This window comes from Falco punctatus (genome assembly GCF_963210335.1).
Source record: "Falco punctatus genome assembly, chromosome: 6".
Taxonomy (NCBI): domain Eukaryota; kingdom Metazoa; phylum Chordata; class Aves; order Falconiformes; family Falconidae; genus Falco; species Falco punctatus.
Genome location: NC_137585.1, coordinates 51,795,375 through 51,815,459, shown reverse-complemented (window position 1 = coordinate 51,815,459; position 20,085 = coordinate 51,795,375). Strand labels below are relative to the sequence as shown.

The 20,085-nt window shown below is 40.6% G+C and overlaps 1 protein-coding gene across 1 annotated transcript in view; it reads right to left on the bottom strand.

The window, feature by feature from the left end:
* ANO6 (anoctamin 6) overlaps positions 1-20,085 on the bottom strand; it is an 81,224-nt gene that overhangs the window by 16,389 nt on the left and 44,750 nt on the right. Inside the window, exons 4-11 of the mRNA XM_080392563.1 lie at positions 12,296-12,361; positions 10,391-10,669; positions 9,921-10,034; positions 7,936-8,051; positions 7,368-7,502; positions 5,931-6,036; positions 4,606-4,666; positions 1,343-1,488 (exon numbers count right to left, since the gene is read on the bottom strand). Coding sequence (XP_080248689.1) covers positions 1,343-1,488; positions 4,606-4,666; positions 5,931-6,036; positions 7,368-7,502; positions 7,936-8,051; positions 9,921-10,034; positions 10,391-10,669; positions 12,296-12,361 — 1,023 coding nt within the window. The remainder of the gene's footprint in view (positions 1-1,342; positions 1,489-4,605; positions 4,667-5,930; positions 6,037-7,367; positions 7,503-7,935; positions 8,052-9,920; positions 10,035-10,390; positions 10,670-12,295; positions 12,362-20,085) is intronic.

Genomic DNA, 20,085 nt, shown 5'->3' with positions numbered 1-20,085 from the left:
ACCTTAAGGTGAGTGTTAGGGGGATGGGGCCAGGCTCTTTTCAGTAGTGCCCAGCGACAGGACAAGGGGCAATGGGCACAAACTGCAACATGGGAAGCTCCATCTGGATTTGAGGAAAAACTTATTCACTTTGAGTGTGACAGAGCACTGGAACAGGCTGCCCAGAGAGGCTGTGGACTCTCCTTCTCTGGAGACTTTCAAAACCCGCCTGGGTGTGATTCTGTGCAACCTGCTCTGGGTGAACCTGCTTTAGCAGGGGCTTGGACTAGATGGTCTCCAGAGGTCCCTTCCAACCCCAACCGTTCTGTGTGTGATTCTGTGTGTGAAACAGGAAAATGCCTACCTCAGTATGGTGGCATGAAGATCCACTGAGTCTTTATAGGATCTCTGAGGATCAAAATCATGTTTTAGCATAGTCTTCACTCTTTGAACTGTCTGAAACAAACTTTCTAGCTATGACTTTAAACATTAAAGGTGGCATAGGTTTATAAGCTTTTAAACAGAACCAGTTTTTTTGTAGTACAAGATATAAAAGATCTATATAGGATAGTTTCAACTCTGGCAGTTAATTTTGAAACTTTTCAAGTGCTCTCTAGTAAACATTAGTATAATGTGCATGGAATGTGAAAGCAATGCAAATGATCAGATAAGCACCGGAGTAATATATTGACAGAGAATAATAAAAAGTGAAGCTGAGCTGGAGTGAGCTACAGAAGCTAAAGCTACTCAAAATGTATAATAAACAGAGATCTAGAATCCTCATAAATATGAAACCTATTTCATTGAAATGAGGATTATCCTCGTCCCAGTGAGTTTGCTACTATTAATCATAATTGCATCCACATGTACCTAGCAATACCTATTTATACATGTTTCAAAGAGAAACATCTTTGGTTAAAAAAACAGTCTTGGCATGATATATAATGTAACATCTTTCCATCTATTTCACCCTTTTTTCCTGATGCATTCTTAGGCAAAGATAGCAAATGCTCTGTGATCTTGGCCTCTGGCAGCAACACTGAATCATTTCTTGGGGGATTTAATAAAGTAGGCTTAGTCTCCTAAGCTGGGGATGATGCCTACTTCTGTTTATTTATGACACAGGAACCTCAGCAGTGCAAGCTCCTCAAACAGGAAACTACTCGAAGGTGCCTACAGTTAGGTATAAATTCCCTCCCAGGCATCTGTACTTTATAAGTTCACTATTTCCAGGCCAGCTCATCAACTATCCTTGAAGCACTGCTGATTTGTACAGCTCCAGTCCAGATTCATCATTTTCATAGTGTCCTCCCACAACATGTCTATTGCAATAGGCATCATCAGTTATCAAAATATTCCTTACCTGTGTGATTTCATTCATTACTACATGAGTGCACCGAGCTTCATACTCAGGGCGAACTTGTTCTTCTTGTTCTAAGTACTCAACTGTGTCCCATTCATACTCCAGTTCAGCCTGCCGTCGCTTCCAAAACTCCAAAAACAAAGTAACTATCCAGAGATGGACAAAATGAGCAATACCATGTCAGTATTGGACACATCTTGACTCCCTGGTCTACAACACGTGGCTCACTTTTCCATACAGCTTTCCACAAGATACAGAATAAACCCCTTCTTGGCTAATGCAATGGTGAAAATAACTGGGTCTACTCCTTTATGCAATTACTGCTTTGGATATACATGTACTTTAATAAGAGAAACCTGAGGTAAATGGTGTTGTAAGCACATGCTAAAAAATGCATAAACATTTTCATTTGCTTTCTGCCTAAGGCCAGAATATGAGCACTTTGGATTTCATATTATAGACTGCTTTTGGGAAAAGTTTATCATGGGATGCATAAGAAAGCAAGTTGGTTGGATAAGTGAAGACAAAATGTTGGAGAGTGCATGACTTCTGGGAAAGAAAAACTCAGTCTGCCAAAAATTGCCACAGGGAAAAGCTCGTGTTCCTTCAGTCTGCAACTGTATGGACACATTATCAGTTTGCAGAGTACAAGAACCAATAATGGTTCAGGTAAAGCTGCTTAAACACAGCTGTCTTTCTTCCCCTGCTAGCACGAATCTGAAGGAGCTGCAGTTTTTTTGCATGGCACGGAGCTTAGAAACTCACTGCGCTGGGCCAGCAGTTTCCTTGGACTGTGCTCCTACAACGGGAAGCACTGGGGGGAGCATCCTCAGATTAAATGAGTGCTGTGGCTCTGCAGCGCTGCCTCCAGGAGGAGTTAGTATCTCATCACTGCACTCCTCATTACTACAATTGTCTGGGAGTAATTAACCCTAAAAGTGGGTTTTTTTTAGTTTGGCCCCCTCATCCTGAATGATCAAACATCAATGGCATGCAGTTACAAGGTTATTTCCAAAATCAGGTGTGGTCAACAAACCCCAGACTGAAGCACTTAAAACCCAGAAAACGCCATGGGCTGGGCTGTGAGATGACCTTGGCATCTGACACAGGCAAAGCCCCAGGAAACCCTCCTTCCTCGATTATTCAGGGGCCTCTTTCACAAAGCCTTTGCTACTTTGAGCTTAGAAGCACAAAGGCCATTCCAAAGCAGTGGGCCAGAGCATCACACCCGCCTTCTCCAGCGGAGCAAGACCTGTCTTACAGAAACCTCTAACTGCTGCCCAGCCCCAACCACGGGAAGCTACAGGCTATACTGATTTGCTCCAGCTGCAAATCCAGCTGCTGCTGTGGAGTCCAGAGGTGCAAGGCCTCCTTCTATGACAGCCTCCACGTTAACAGCAAAAGAAAGGCACGTAACATGGGGACAGCTCTCAGTCCAAATACAAAGAAAACCTGCTAGCTAAAATAAAGCAGCAGCCGAGCTGCATCTTTCAGAGCAGAGAAGGAGCTGCTGCTGGATTTGACATTTTTCTTTTGTTTTGAACTAGTATTTTTTAACAGTGGAAACAAATAATGTTTCGGAATCAGGAGATCCAAGTACTAGTTCCACCTTGCATTGGTAATTGGTGTACCCTTTTGTGTGTCCCTCAACACTGCTAGTCAGTATGGCCCAGGCACTCTGCCTCTGAAGCTGTGTCACCATGGACTGAAAAGAAATGCCTCTATTGGAGAACATTTGCTTGTTTAACTGATCTTGTTAAGGGAGATGATCCAGTGAAGTGGAAGCTGCCTCTTGTTTGTGACCTTTGCCAATTTAGTCACACCATCATGGGAGATGTGGCAGAAGTGTTGGTCCAGAGCATTAATGTATAGAGGCCAAATTCCCTGGTTTTATAGTGTTTTAAGACCTTTGAAGGGAATACACTATAAAAAATGCAATTATTAAAAGTGTATTGATGATAATGATGCAATAATATATCTAAAAATCTAGTATTATTTTAATTGTTTTGGACCAGGAGGTCTACATCTAAAGCAAGATGAAAATTACAGCTGGAACTGCACCAGGACCATGGGTCATTTGGATTCATTACAATTTTGACTGAATTCCTATAATATAATTCACCTCTTTATATAGTGGACTTATGACAAGAATACTAATAGAACTTGCAGCCATCACTATAACCATGCAGCTTAACTTTGTAATTATTATTCCTGGAACCATTCTTCAAAACAGGAAACACAATTTTAATTAAAAAGCAAATTACAAATAAATTAACTATTCAGATGACAGGAGAAGATTACATTAGTAACAAACTTTTTCATTTTCTTTTATTTAGAGAAGTTTCTGCTAGTATTTTGATTTTAGCATATATATTTAAAACAAATCTCTTTGAAATGATATGTTTCATCTTGTATTTCTTTAAAGCAGTTTTAAAGCACTTTAGGTCATCACAGGAAAACAAGAATACAATGCGTTTTACAAAGAAAGCAGATTATGTATTCCTGTCAGCCTACATTTGAATTTAAAATGTTACATGAGTTTGTTACATGGGTTATTTTATCTATAGTGTCCTGTATACTGATGTAACGTTATTTTGGTAATTTCTGGATAAGACTGCAATAAAAGCCAGTTAACAAAGTTGCTAGTATGAACAAATGAAATCATTTCTGGGAAAATAAACCTTGCCTAACCCTTTGAACACACCACAAAGTGGTTTCACCCATGGGAAACATCCTGGTTTAAGATACATTTTCTCTGCTAAAAGATAAATATAGTGCTTGTAACTACTACACTTTTTACAATCAGTTTCTTAAATAAAGTCAGGAGGAAAAAAATCCTGGGAAATAGAAAAAATGACTATTTTTCAATTGCCTTGCACAGTCATGCAGCTGTTAATAGGCACAGAAACCTCCCAAAACCCTCTGGAAGAAAACCAGCTCCTCTGCCAGATATATTTCAGCATGTGGCTCGCTGCTGCTGGATGAACACGAGACAGCTCTTACCACTTCTTTGAGATTTTTCTCCAAGTCAAACAAAACAAAACAGACACTGAAGGCCACCTTTAAGTTCTACAATTTTTTGTTTTCTTATGATGCTAAAAAAGAGTCCCTGTGAATGTACATGTCTTCTATGGAACTACCTACTAGTGAATTCCTGAGTGCTAGAAAATGAAGTCATTGCAAATTTATCTATGTTTTCTTGGCTGATGCTGGGGACTTGGCCAAAATTAGATGACAAACCACAGTTGTTGAAATCGACTTACCCCATATTCCCATAAATACTGCAAAGACCAGTGTTCCAAAGCTATCAAATATACAGAGTTTCTGAAAAAAAAAAGCAAAAAAAAAAGGCTTAAAATATAACAAACCATTTTTTTATTTCTACACTGACCCACAACAGAAGCTGCTTACTGAACATGTTGATTTTTAGCTTTTATGTAGTTTAATAAACAATCTTTATTGACAGTGTTTCCTCAATTTCTGTCAATGTACACTACCCTCCAGTAAATTAAGGAAATTAAATGCAAAGCCCAGAATCCAAAATACAAGCCAAATATGCAGCGAGAGGACAGTAAAATGCATTGCTATCAAACTTCCTTCCATCTGTTGCATCAGAAGAGGAAAAACAATGCTTCTGGTCTGGGAACTCGGTATAGAGTTATGAATTTTTAATACAGCTACAAAAAGGCAACGGACACATCTGGTTCTCATGAGCAGGATGACAACAAATCAAGCTAGTTAGTAAAAACACATTCCGATGAGATACCTCTGTGGTCACAATTTGCCTTTCCTTTCCATCAGAGCCTTTTCCCTGTATTCTTATTATTTTTACCCTTTAAGTGTGCTGGAGCAACACATTAAAGCTGGGTAAAATATTTTTATGAATAGCTGGAAAATTGCAGTTTTGGGAGTGACTAGATCTATGGAAAGGAATTACAAAAGGCGAACATTAGCCTACTGAGACAAGGCAATGGAGAAAGAAAGCGAGGTTCCTCTAGACAGGAACTCAGAGCAAGAGTCTGGCTGTGTCGTTGTTAACAGGACACGGCTGTGCCACAGCTTCTGGCATGGCCAACATCAGCTTCTCCTTGTACACATCTCCCCCTTGACAACAGGGGTCAAATTCAAGGCACAGATCCAGATAACTTCTTTGGGGAGGGAGGGGACAGAATTCAGAATATCAAAATATATTTTAAATATTTCCTTAGCAAAATTGATTCAGAGCAACTGAATCCAGACTTCAGTAACTGAGTATTTTTTCCCCCCCAAAAAAGGAAGAAGTACCCCCAAGTGAAATCAAATGGTTTCATTTTCAACTAAAAAAACACTTTAGTCCTGTATTGAAAATTTGGAGGCTACAGGAAATAAAAAAAGCCCAGTCTTTTAAATCTTGGATCAGACTGAAGCGATTAACGTTGTTGGTTTTACTTTTCAAAGTTCAGTCACTGTATCAAAAGGACCAACTATTTGCACAGTTTCAGCAATTCTGCAGGGTATTAGTGGAGGAACAACAATGGTTTTATACGTAGTACTAGAGGAAGTGGAACTACAGTTCAATAGCATGTCTGTAAGCTGTAAATGTAGTTACCTTGGATGATTCACAGGTGATGCTGAGGTTCCAGTAGGTACATACTTTATCACACTGAGGGCACATTAAGATATTACCTCCTATGTTGGGATCACATACTTCTTGGCTAAAAACAAAACTAGTCAGTCACTCACCAACACTAAATTCTTCAGTCCTTTTTTGCACGAGGCCACTGCAATAATCTCAGGGAATTGAGAGATAATTTACCAGTGATGTGCTCTCAAGAATCTGCCCCCACCCACCCCAGCAACACATCCCCATTTCCATTCCTAGTCCTCATCTCAAAAACGGATGACACAAAAGGAAAATAATTTCTATCCCTTGTACATGGTGGTAATTCTCAAAATTGTTCACATTAAAAACAAAACAACTCTTCAAAGATCCCATGTTCTTCAATAGGAAACCCACACTCGCATGCTCACACGTGCTGTTACAGCAAGTCCTAGAGGAGAAGGAAGAGGAACACTGACTAAAAGAGCAAGGAATAGCTGCAGGACCAAAAGGGATACCTAGTCCCTGTGGTCGTCTAAAGAGGATCAGATTCAAAAACATGCAAAGGGGGGCTGCTAGGGTGATTCAAGGAATGACAGATCTGTCTCCTAAGGGACGGCAAAAGAGTTGTGTTCTAACTAGTACATACAACCCTACTATGGTGCTGGCTGAAAGGTGATGGATGTAATTGCCTTCTATAAATATATCAGTGGGGTGAACACCAGGGAGGGAGCTGAACTATTTAACTAAATGAAAATACTGGCATAAGGCTAAATGGGTATAAATTGGTCACTGGAGTGGAGGTCTGGAACAGCCCTTCATCACATTTAAAGATAAACACACTTCCAGAAGCAGGTACACAGTGTGATGGCCTGTGGTTGATTTGGCACAATGACCCAGGTGTTTTTTCCTGGGTCATGGTGCCATGGTTGAATTTTGTCATTTTCTGATGAGGGAATCTGTGACATGGCTATCCCTTGCCTCCCAACATATCCTGGGCAGCTGAAGCCCCCTGTGTTGTTGCTCTTCCTCTATTCTTCTCTCAAAGTAGAGGTAAGAAATTTTGGGGGTTTTATCAAGGTCTTTGGATAAATCCTTTAAGGATTACCACAGTGAAAATAATGTGTTATGGTAATTTGTATTGACTTCTGATCGCCACTCTTTTCTTCGTGTTTCTACAGTAGGTGTGGTGAACCTAGTGCAAAATATAAATAAAACAATGAAATAACAAACTTTTGGATGTCTATCACTGCAGTGGTCCATGGACACCCTTTATTCTTGTTATCTCAATTTTATGCCTTTACTTCAAATCCACACCCACTGTTGTTCTCAGGCCCTTTCATTTTTTCTCTTTTATTATGCAGTGTCTTGCAAACCCTGCATGGTCCCTTTTGCAGGGGACTGATCAAAATTGCATGTGACATCAACATAGGCCTGATCAGGTACCTCCATGTGCAGTCGTCCTTTGTCAGGCATCCATACAGAAAACAGCCAACTCCTACAACTGCAGCCACGATCAGCATATTAGTGTAAAAGCCCAGCCAAGCAAAGTAGATTCCAATTTTCTCTCCATAATATTTCCTGTGGAGGAGAAAGGGTTTTTCTGAAATGCAAGTAAATTCACATTTCTGTTTCAAATGGCTCTTCATTTCATACACCTTGTGTCAACTCTTATTGTCACATTCCTCTGGTTTGAACATGGGGATTGCAGAAGTATTGCAGCCAGGTATCTCTATCACCACTTTTATGCTTTTACAAAAGGATAGGAAGAGGGCAGAAAAAAGGAAAAAAAGAGAAATATCATACCTTGGGGGAAAAAAAGTAATTGAAGTGGTTGCTTTTTAATTAACTGGCTTATCATGAAACCAAACTCAAAGTATGCTCCCATGCATGAGCTGATATAGATGTACGTATCTGCCCTCAGAACTGAGCTGTCTCTTTGAACCCCTCAAGCCAGGCCTGTTACGTAAATTCCTAGTTCCATCTGCATTAGTCCAGCCCCAGTCACACCAACCTGATGAAATCCAGGGGCTGCAGCTTGAAAATGTTCTTAGGATGAGCCCATTCCCTGTAGAGAAGATACCGTTCACTTGGGCAGTTGGGATCAGTTGACAGGTGCCTAAAACTAGACTGCAAAACAGAAAAGGCATGAGAAGAATATACTGTTAATCTAACCAGCACAAATCAGCTCCCATCTCCACAGATCCTATGCCATGTAGCCAAAGCCTGGAATAGTCTTTTAGCCCAGTCCAACTGCCAGCCAGGAAAAGGAGCAGGAAGGCAGCTCTGGGACTGCACCAGGATTCAGGATAGAAGGTTGTCAGAATGGCACTGAATGCTAAAGCAAATGCTTTACATATGTGAGCTGAAAATAACAGAGACTCATCATGAACTTAAATCAGAGCACATGTCATCGTCTTGGCACTTAGGAATAGAACATAGCAAAAGGATCCATTCTAATTAGAGAACAGGACCAAATTAAAATGGATTTTAAGTAGCTTTAACAGGCTAACATGCTTTGCTTCAAAATAATTTTGTGCTGGACTGAAGGCTGGAAAGTCTGAGTGATAAATCCAGGGCTTCAAGTCTCTGTTTTAAATTTAAAAGAGAGTTCACATGGAGATAATCCTTGTGGGTTTTACAAGGTAATTTGAAAAACTATTTCAATAAAGCCTATTTTATTTGAGGGAATTCTCTGTTCTATATCTGTGATGCAACAAGACAAGTGACATTTGTAGAAATCTATAGGCTACTTTTGCTTTTCAGAGTAGCTGTGATACATAATTTTAATTGTATAAAAAGACAGTCATTAACTACTAGTCATACTGAGCCCAAATTCCCCGTGCCACGATAGAAGTAGCCTGCAAGGCAGGTTTTAAATCTTTAAAAGGAAACCTTAAAAGCGGATAGTCACGAATGATACTAATTCTATCCTGTAAAGCTTTGGGTTACTTACAAGAAACATGATTTGTCTTGATTCTGCCTTAAAGATTTCCTTGAAAGCCTTGGAGGCCTCCTGAATATTTTAAGCCGAGTTCAAACGGCTGAAGCAGTTATCATTCCTGACCTCCCATGTTCTCAGTGTCTTCTCAACAGAACACACCTCGGACACAGAATGGTGGCTCTGATGGGGAGGAGGGGTGGGGGTGGGGGTGTATAATAGATATAATGCAGAAAATCAGCCCTCAGTCTTTGCTTACTGTATGCCATTTGCAGCCTCACATGGAGTTTTTCTTTAATTAAATATTCTGAAATCTGATTTTTTTCTCCTTAATTTTCTTTTCCTGTGTTATTGCTAGCCTTTGTATACAAAACATTTTTCAGTATAACTTCCTTCTTTAACTGCCGTAATTTGAAAAGCTTCAGAAGTGTAGCTATAAAAGCTGGATTTCTTATTATTGCAAGGTGAAATTCAGCCTGGTTAAGCTTCTGCCTGCATGACACTGGCATCACCTGTGAGGCATTGGTCTGGTTGGACAGAGCCTTCCTGCAGAAACCCGAGTTTCCCTGCATGTATGTTGCAATGTTTGGAAACTGTGGGAATGTTTCTCACTGTGTGAGACTGTCATGCATCCTAAGATGAGATTTGTAGTCTACATCTTTATTAATAATGCTGATATTTGATAGGAAATTTCATGCTGAAAACCTGAATGCTAGAAAAAGGGGCTAAGTTACAATTGATTTAGAACTGATGATACAGTGCGTCACGGGAACTATCGCTCAGGCCAGGCACTTTGCTGAACTACGCCTCCCAAAGAATATAAGTTTAATGCCTCCAAAATGGAAGATATTGTTTTTCAGTTATGGAGCTATATTTTTAACCAACAGTGCTTTGGAAGAAAAACCCTTTAGCTGAAGTGTCCTGTTCTACTATGTGGATATAATAACCAGTCAAGGAGTAAGGCACTCAATAGTGCTTGTATCTTTAGGTACAAACCCCACAGACATAGTTCAGAGCCCTATTTCCAAATACGTTTTAGTTACAAGCACTGGACTTACGTCATGGAGGGGAAATGCTGCTTTGTAGATTCCAGTGTCCAGTAGTCTGTTAATGCCAAACTTTTTCACCTTGTTTTTGGTTGCATATTCAACACGGGACAGGATAAAATGAACCTGAAATTCATAAAAAATTTTTGTGCCTCTTGCAAATCTGAAAGTAATCATACACAGCCATACCTGTCTCAGTATATAATCAAGTTAGGAAGGGGTAAGCAATGCAGACAAAAGTAATTGCACAGGGTATATGAAGTATTTGAATTCCTCCTCTAAATTTAGGTGGAACAGAAATGAGACATATGCAAGGAAAGTTTTCCTTCTGGATTGTCCAGGCTGTTTCATAAATGACACGGGACTACTGCATTCTGAATATTTCTAATTTTTCAGGATACTTTCATGAAGATAATTGCACTGATGGGATTAAAAGAATCTTTTTTTAAAGATTAAATGCTAGAGATACTCCATGAACTTACAATTCGGCTTCTGGTTGCAGGATTGAAAAATGTGTCTTTGTCTTGAATATAAAAGTTGGACAAACGTTCCTTTTGAAAAGGGGCAGTGAAAAACTCCTGCTCAGGTTTGATGATATTTTCATCCACTCTGAAGAGTCGACTAAACCAGTTGAAAGCTGAGTTTCGGGTCTTCAGGTCATTGGGTTGCAGAGGCAATTTGATGTGCATAACCTCGGCATACGTGCATAGCACTTCCCAAGGTGCATGCACTTTCACAAAAATGAGTTTTTCATCCAAAACCTGAAATGAAAGAATATTAAAAATATCTGTGTAAGAAAATGAAAGAAAAGGACTTTTCATAACACTTCTTAAACTATCCAGAATTTTCTTTCTCTTTACAGGTCACAAATGACCTACTCAAACTCGCATTCATTGTCCATCTTAGCAAAAATATCATTAGCTTCTGTAAAAGCACTGACATGAGGTGGAAACACTCTGGTATATAAAGGTATATAAAAAAGACACCTAAATCTTCCCTTAACGCTTAGTGTTTACACCTCTGCAAAGTATTTTACAAAGCAATTTAAGTTTAACAACGCTTCCCCCGTATGGGTTCATTAGCAGTGTTTGTACCTGTAGCCTGGCAGGGAAGCTGTGGCTTTGGAGCTGTCAGTGGCTCCCCAGCAGCTCAAGTACAACCCCAGGGTGATGTGACTTGATGGAAGCAGGTTAGGCACCCACGGGTGCTCCTGGGAAACATGAATTCCCAACTTCATTGGGAGAATGGGGAGAGGGAAATCAGCTGAGACTGCTATGAAAGACAGCACGCGGCGCGTTTGCTCCCAGTTAGATGCCCAAACCAGCACCTGTATGCAGTGGGAACCCTGACAGCCACTCTCCTCTCCTGTATACACACCACCTGTAGACTTTCTATTGATGCCCTGCATTAGTGAGCCTCAGCCACATGAAACGACATTATGCAGTGTGTTGGCTCAGGAACATCAGTCAGATGACCTAGCCTGGGGAAATCCAGTTTCAAAGGTTTTTCTGTCATGATCGTGGAAGAACTATTGAAAACTGCAACATGTAAGCAAGCAAGGGGGCCATGTCAGACTTCCAGCAAGCGGTTTGCTTTCTTACGAATGTGAAGAGCCAGACTGCATCCCTGCGTGTGCAGCAGGAGCTCTCACTGAAGAAATCAAGTAAATACCATGATGCCGTGGATTCTGAGTCTAATTTGGGAGGAAGGGGCAAAGCGACCTTTTCTGGAGCTCAGTATAGATTACCAAACAGCAAATACAGACTGAAAGTGATTGTCCTGGATGGAGAGACCCGGACGGATGGCTGCAGCCCTGCAGGACAGGAAGGAAAGGGGCTCTGAGGGGCTCTAACCCTCCCTGCAAGAGACAGGAGCTCTGGCAGCTGGTGTGCATTACAACAGCAATCTTGAACTGCCTGCAGGTGACATCACGGCCCAAAATATACAAAGCATGAGAGTTACAACCACTTGCATAGCGCCAAGCCTTGCGAGGAGCAGGGTCATGTGCTGGAGCCCTGTGCTGCTCTTCTGGCAGGGGTGCTTGGCCCTGGGCACCCACTGTCTTCCCACGCATCCTACACAGCCAGAGTAGGGGAATAACCTCTCCTCATAGTATAGCCAGTAATATTTATCTCACAAGTGCTGAGCAAACATGACCCATTCAGTCTCCCAGATTCCCATCATTCATTTTGCAGAGGAAGGAACAGACACAAAATTAAAAAGATTTTGCATCAGACCACAGAGATGCTAGAGACAGAAAAAAAGGTGGGCCTTTTTCTCCTGAGAGGAGAGAAATGTTACAGTAAATTCATATATATTCAGTTTCCTTATTCCCACAGGAGCAGCTTAGCTCTCAGACACAGCTGTTCACAGAGAAGAGCACTCACCGATCTCGTTGCTTCAAGTTGCAAGCCGTTGTTTATCAGGTTTGATTCATATATTTGTCTCTTCCTCTGTTAAAAGGTATTGAACACTGTAAAACACCTGTTCCAAATTTCACAAATATGTATGCATAGAAGAATGGAATTGCCTCCCCAAATGAAAAATTGTTGAGTTGTTATCTCTATAGTCTACGTAACAGCTAATGTGGCGATAGGTAGTCTCACCTGCTTATCCTGACCAGGTTTGTTTTGTCTAATATGCAACACTGCTCTCAAATGCAGTTGTGGGGAACTCACCCTCTCGCTTTCTGGTACATTACAGAGGTAAAAATGTGCCCCAGAGTTTGAATTTTGAGAGCAATTACCCCCAGTCTTCTTCACCTTTAGTCACTACGTGAACTACTGACGGCAGCCTCCCTCACCCCATTAATCTGCCCTTTTGAAAGTCTTCATCTCCAGGGCTTTCCATTCCACTTTCCTTCCAGCAATCTGTAACTTTATTCTTCTTTCACACTAATCATGAGTTCACACAGTGGCTCAGACTGCAGTAGCTCTCTACATTTTAGCCCATGGATAAGCATCCCCAAAGGAAGAAGCTGAGAGCTGTAGCACTTGCAGAGTTAGTGGTGCTATTCTAGGAGCATTCAATGTCCCCGGAAGGACATCACAAGTTTTCCTTGGTAAACATGAAATTCATGGATCATTTTAATTTCACTTCACAGTTACTAGCACTTGGCAGGTAGTGAGTTACAAAAAATACGAAATGTCTTTGCAATCTTGAATTTGCTTCTCCACACACATGACCTCCCCGCAAAAAACACACAGAGACAAGCAGCCTGTCTCCCCTCAATATGCAAAATATACAACTCCATAAAGGATTTATAAGAAATTTTGAAACTTAACGTGAAGTAATCAAATTTAAAAGATATTTGCATCAACTGGATAGTTCCCCAATGAGCTATTTGTTCATGTAAGTCAAGGGTAGCCAGCTCTCCCTGGCCTACGGAATGCATGTACCCTGTGCTTAAAGGGTCCTACACCTACCACTACAGCAACTTAAAAGAATGGTCCAACAGTTTCTGTCGCCTGGTTCTCTACATCCAGACTAACCCCCTTAAGATAAGTGCTTAAGATCCAGACCTGTTGCTACTGTGAAGGACCAGAGTTAATGAATGACCCTCTAGATAAAGTCTTAGGAATTTTGATAGGTACATGGAAACTGGTCTTCAGGACTAGACACGACTCACTCGCTTGAGGGAGCAAAAGCCAGATGCTTCAGCAAAAAGGGCAAAAATCTTCAGGAGTTCCATGAACAGGTCAGTTGTATCTCCATGTAAGTTTCATCCAGTTCTTTAATGTTTAAAGACTGTTGTAAGTCCCCAAAGAATAAAAAACTATTTTTTCAAAACTCCAGCAAGTCTTGGAATTAATAATAATAATAAAACTGTATAATAATATAAACAGCTGACTCCATTTATACTTGGTTAGTTCTCAGCTGCAGCACCTGCATGTGGCAACAGTTACAATGGACTAATTTCATATTTTGTTAAAAGGTGGGGGGTTTATCCCTTTCAGGTTTTCTGCCTCTTTATTCTACTGAGTATCACCTTCTTCTTGGGTTAGGGACAGGAAGATCCAAATCTTTCCATCTGTTTTCTTCTTTCATCAATACTTACCACATTTCTCGTTATTCCTCTCTTTTCTCAGGGTAAAACCACAATTCCAAACTCTGATAGCATTCTTCATGGAGGTATTTTTCCATGTCCCATTAATCCACTTGTTTACTGGTGACAGTATAATGCTCTTTATATTTTTTTCATTGTGTATAGAACATTGTACATCTATATGTAATATGCACATCTATAATATATTGTATGTATCTAATGCTTTCTATTGTCTAGTATTTTGATGGTAGCTGAACCTTGAAGAGGACACAGTATTTCTGTTTCCTGTGACATCCAAGCATCTTCCTTGTACTAACAGCACTTAGAATCCCAAATGAGAATGAGTTTTTTCCTTGCAGTAACATATTTCCTTGTATTTTTCAATGTTTCACACATAATAGTGCTCTTTATTCTCCTTCAAAGCTAAAGGTTCACAGTCATGCTGGCTTCTAAGGAAACTACATAATGATCTCCTTTCCAATTTTTATTATGTCATAACTTTTTCCCCTTACCAGATCATTAATATATGTAGTACACAACACAGGAGTTGTTACTTAACTATTAGCTCTTCTGCCATTTCATCTTACCTCTCTGCTTCTTCCATACTCACATGGTTCTTTGTAAAGTGAATAACACTCAATCATGAAAATATTTCAACCTGAGTTCTGCTTTGTTTCAGCAAACAGAAAAGACAGGGGGCAAAATACCCGTTTCATTTCTTCCTAAATAGCACAAAGATGGATGGGGGGCAATTCTCATTTGTAGAGGTCTAATACTTTTTTTTTTTTAATCTTACCATTCAGATTGCTTTAATAATCTATTATGGCAAGGAGTTCCCCAAATTAATTTTGCCCTCCATATCTTAGAGGAATGTTGACAATATTAAGGTTTCTAATAATGCATTAATGCAGGTAGTGAGAAACAAAGCCCCTGGGAGACTTTGCTAATTAGGGGCTTTGCTATTTTATATAAATGATTGAATTATGCGTATGATGATCTATGGAGGAGATAGACTTTTACCCAGAGGAGTCTATAGTGGTTTTGCATTGACTGGGGAATACCGCATAAAGACATGATAGCATATTAGGTTGGAAGGTGGAGACTGTCCAAAATTTATTTTAGTATCTGCTATTTGCTAAGCTACCTGCAAGGCTAAGTTGTAATAATAATGTAATCATGACCTAAACCTGACACAGAGTTTGATGACTGAATGGCTAGCCAATAGACTAACACACTATGGGATGCATAATCATATACAATCTTAAGAAAGTGAAAGCATAGTGTAAGTAAATGCCAAGTATTACAGGCATGCAGAAGGATTAGCTCTTGGGAGCTGCTTTTCCACCATAATGCTTTCAATGCCTGGTGATTGTCTTGCCAAGCTGAGGAGACTAAAAGATTGTGGGTCTGGAAATTGGTAGCAGACCACTAGCAGTTTTTTCCCCTGTGTTTTGTAAATGGTAGGGAGCACTTGCTTCGATTACGGTGACAGAAGAGCACCAACTCCTATTGTTGTTCAGTTTCTTTTGTGCAAAGAGAAAAGTTCCCCAAAACAATATCTGTGTGGCTTCAGGGGAAAAATCCTAACAAGGAAGCAGTGCTTGAATAGCCATCCCTGTCTTACCTGACAGGCAACAGATAAATCACAGTCAGTAAGAAAAAGAGCACGGGGCCCAAAGCCTCCCCCATGGAGATCAGCTAAAGGGAGCGGAGAGGATCGCTGTATCAATATCAGCTGCCAGCTCTCAGTTTCTTTGATGGTATTTGGAAGCCTTCCTGAAAGTCCCAGCTGTCAGCATCAGGAAATTAATTGATTGAGAAGCTCTGCTTCTGTAAGCTTCTTCCCCTTATGTTTGAAGATAATCATAGAAATGTGAAGCAGAATATGCTATAAAGGCTGACACAAAAATAGTAAACCCAAAGAACTCCAAATACATATTTTCTGAGATACCCACTGATTTTAAGCCAGCCTCATGATTTTCTGAAACTTGATTCATGACCACACAGAACTGGCCATACTGCTGTCTAGCCCTGCTCTCAACAGTGGCTTTTAGTTACCCTGTTTGGAAAGACCCATTTCTGGGCTTATGAATGTATGTTGTAACTTCAGAGTAACTCCCTCTTTCCATTTGTCTTCCCATCCTTCTGTCATCCTTCCTTCCATCCGTCAGGCAAAGAAGTAAAATTTGCATTTGGGGTTGCCTCAGGAGCCGAGGTTTTATTTCAGTGAGTTCCTGCTTCAAAACCAATCCAGCCAGCAGAGACCAGGGCAGGTGTGGCTGCTCTCCTCCCAGTGCCAAAGGTCCCTTCCATTCTTACTGTCAGACTTCCCGGTTAGGTTGGCTGAGCCCACCACAGGCAGGTTGAGCCTCATCCTCTACTGCCTCAAATCTCTGCACAAAATGGCATGGAGGTACCTTTCTTTCTGTAAACCCAAGCATTGTTCTCTCACCACAAGTATGACACAGGCTAAATAGTGGAAGAAATACAATTACTTTTTGAAAAGTTATCAAAGCTTTTTTTATCGTTGTTTGTTTATTTAAACTAAACAAGACTAGAGGCAGGGACTACTCATTCATTGTTTGCTTACAAAGTTCTCTAACCATGCTGACATTCTCTGTAAGACTGTACTTAAAAAAAAAAAAAAGTGTGCAATACTCTCTGTGAATTTAGTTTTCATTTAAATTAAAAAAAAAGTATCTGTGTATTTCTGTGAAGCACAGGTTACTTCATGGCTGGAAATGAAGATTTTTCTCGCATTCCTACTTCAATTACTGACAGTCTTCCTGTTTATTTTTGTTGGGGGGAAGCAGATGATTAGAATGACATTCTGCATCCATTTATTTTGAATTCACCATTCTGGAGCTGACCCTTTAACTTTTGACAATGAGCTCCTTGAGGACCCCAACAGATAAAACTGGCATTTTGGAGCATTCCTGGAAAGACTGGTGATATTTAATTTCTATTCTGATGGTAACTTATCCTGACAAACAGGGTACATAAACTGTAGATTTAAAAAACATGCTTTGTGCAGGAATCTCAATTGCTTGCAAGGTACAGTTTCTGAAATCTGCTCCTGACAGTTTGATTTTTGCTAGTGCTTCCAAAATTAATTGTATACCAACTTAATAAGGTTTGGAGTTGGAACCGAGTTGCAAATATGAACCTTATCTGCTGACTTTTGGATCTGTAAATTATGTTAGAAACTTCCATGAGGATGCCATTTCATTAGTTTGACTTTGCTTTCTTTAAACCAGATTTCAGAAACACGTGAAAATGAGGGAAGCACAGCACCACTGAGCATCTCCAAGAGCTTCAGAATCCCGTATTTTTGTTCCTTCTACCCAAATCATCCCCATGTTTTTAGTTATTTCCTTATGTCCTCTGAGATTTTTTCCCACAAATATGGCTAATTAGTATAAATCAACGCTGGGCCATTTTCTCAGTTACACTCATACAATTCTTTCGAAAAAGGATGGAAAGCTATTCAAATCAAATATAACAATGGTCCCAGGACCCAACTTCTCTTGCTGCAGAAGAATAGATGGATCTGTGCCCCATTTCTCTCAATCCAGTAAATTGGATACCTAGGCAGAGGTCTGATTTTCAAATCCTTCTGACTAAACTTAGTAAGCATTTCGGGACTCTCCACTCTCAGTATCATACAAAACCACACAGTGCAGCACCCAAAACCTTGCACTTCAGAAATATAGATCTATAGATGTCCACTAAAAATTTAAATTCTGCCCTGACTTCCACATCATGGAATCAGGTGTGGTGCAGTGTGTGTCAGACAGAATTTGCCCCAGCGACTACACTCGTGGTCCCTACATGTCACAGACCTGTAATGTTGCACATGGCCAGTGGAGACCGTGCTGCTGACCCCAGTGAGGTGAGGATTTCACCCTAAGAGAACAGGCTTCACTGGATCTGCTATTCTTTAATAAGGTGGGGTTTCCAAATCTGTGAAAAATAAAGCTCTGGATAACAGCTCTATAAAACTGTCAGGGGAGTCAAAGAATAAGTAGCATGAGTAAGGAACCTATTCAGGCTTAGAGCACCTTGAATTACACAAGATACTGATTATAAAATTTGACATTTTCAGTTCATCATTGATCAGAGACAGACATGACGTATGCAATATTTAAAGCTGATAGTAAATGTCAATACTCCTCATTTTGGTTGTATTTCAGCACAAGGGTAGAAGTCATTTGCCCCAGGAAAAAATACAACCAAATAAACAACAGTGTCAGTAAAGACAAGCTATCAAGCAGGTTTTAAGCCAACACTGTATAAAACCTGTATATATCTTGGGCAGCATCATCCCCACACCATTCTGGGAACTGTAGCAGGCCAAAATGTTAATTTCCTCCCTGGAATTCCAAGGATGCAAATCTTCCCTTTCCATCTCAGACATAAGGTATATGCATTTTGTTTCTTCTTTTAAAATACTCTGTTCATATTTATTTCTTTTGTTACTTCTCAGTTTCTCTCAGTCCTAGTATGAGTGTGAGGTAGGTCTCAAGGCAGTGTCCTGCATCCCACTCAGGAGGAGGTGCAGGAAGAAAAATGTTATAGTGTTGTCAAGTCTGTGCAGTATTTGCTTAGGGAATGAAGATCCGCAGCGCACACAGCCTCCTCCTCTTGCATAGCAAGTGATGTCAAGTGAGACTAAGGACCTCTCTGTATTTGAGCTGATTAAAGTGTTTGTGTGCTTGGAGCTGACCTGTACCTGCCCCATCCTAAGAAGTCAGAAAGCTTACGCCTAGTCACATTTTAAAAGACCATTCCTCCAACAGATAAAGGAAATGCATTTCTAAACTGATGACAACCTGTATGTGAGGCATTAGAGAGCCAGCCAGTCTTTCTCAGTGTATCGCAGGAATCTGGTTATGACCAGATGACTCATTTCAGCTTACATGACAGACTCATTGAACAAAACCCTCTCCTCACTCCCTCTTCTCTTTCCTCCACCTTTAGGTGCCCTCTGGCACTTTACCCTGTGTGTAGTGTTTTTTCTGTTTCGTGGACAGCTTTGAATTTTTTTCATTAGTTTTCCAGCTCAGTGTCCGTCTGTTCTTGTGCTTGGAAGTCCTCCGTAACTGCCATTTCATCCTTGTCTCTTTCTATGCTTTCTGCTGCCCTTTCAGCACTGTACCCATGCCCAGTACCAAAATTGTTGCCTGTGCCTTCCACGGTACCCCTGTGATTTCAGATTCTCCCTGTCCATGGAAATCCTGGCTCTGGAAACTGCTGTCACCCCTGTTTTCAGCTTCCCTCTGACACATCCACATCACCCCAATCACGTGTCTCAGTCCCCTGGCCATATTTGTGTCCACACAGTCTTTGTTGGCCACCCTGCTGCCAGGCCACGCAGCCGGCTCTTGTTCAGCTTGCTGTTCACCAAGACCACGAGGGCCTCTTCCACAGAGCTGCTCTCCAGCCACGCAGTCTTCACCTTATCTGATTGTTACCCTAATGTACTCATGTTCTACATTTGTTGCACGTAGGTAGACTGCTTCCTCTTCCTCAGCGTACCACAGAACCAGCGTGGCTGCAGATCTTTGCAGGGCTGAGACCTTTGAAAGTAAACTTTTTTTTGCATGCACTAGCACATTACGCACAATCTCCTGGTCTAATTATTCATGGTTTTGTTCAAGCTAATGTCCTAACATTAACGCTGCACTAAAAATACTATTCCACTGCTCACATTTAATTTCCTGTTTGGAAAAGAAACTGATTATATTTTTTAAGTACATTTGGGCAATGGCCAAATATTACAAACATAAATGTAAAATGCTAATTGATAAAAACAATTGTTTCCAAAGGGGCAGCTTTTTGTTTCTAATTACTTCTTTCAATTAATTTTTATTGCTGATCCTGTGATCATGTGTAGTACAACATCCACCCACGGCAGGACTCCCTCAGACCCTGCTAACGACATTCCTTATGGCCACCCTGTTAATGCCAACGACAACACTGTGTAATGAATATCAACCGACTTAGCTACAGGCCTTTTTACTCCTATTCTTTCCTAACTGCAAATCATTATTTGTGTATAAGCTGCTTTCAGTGATATCTTTGTCCTTGCCCGTCTCTACCACATGCTGCTGCTGGAACATGGGGAGCTGC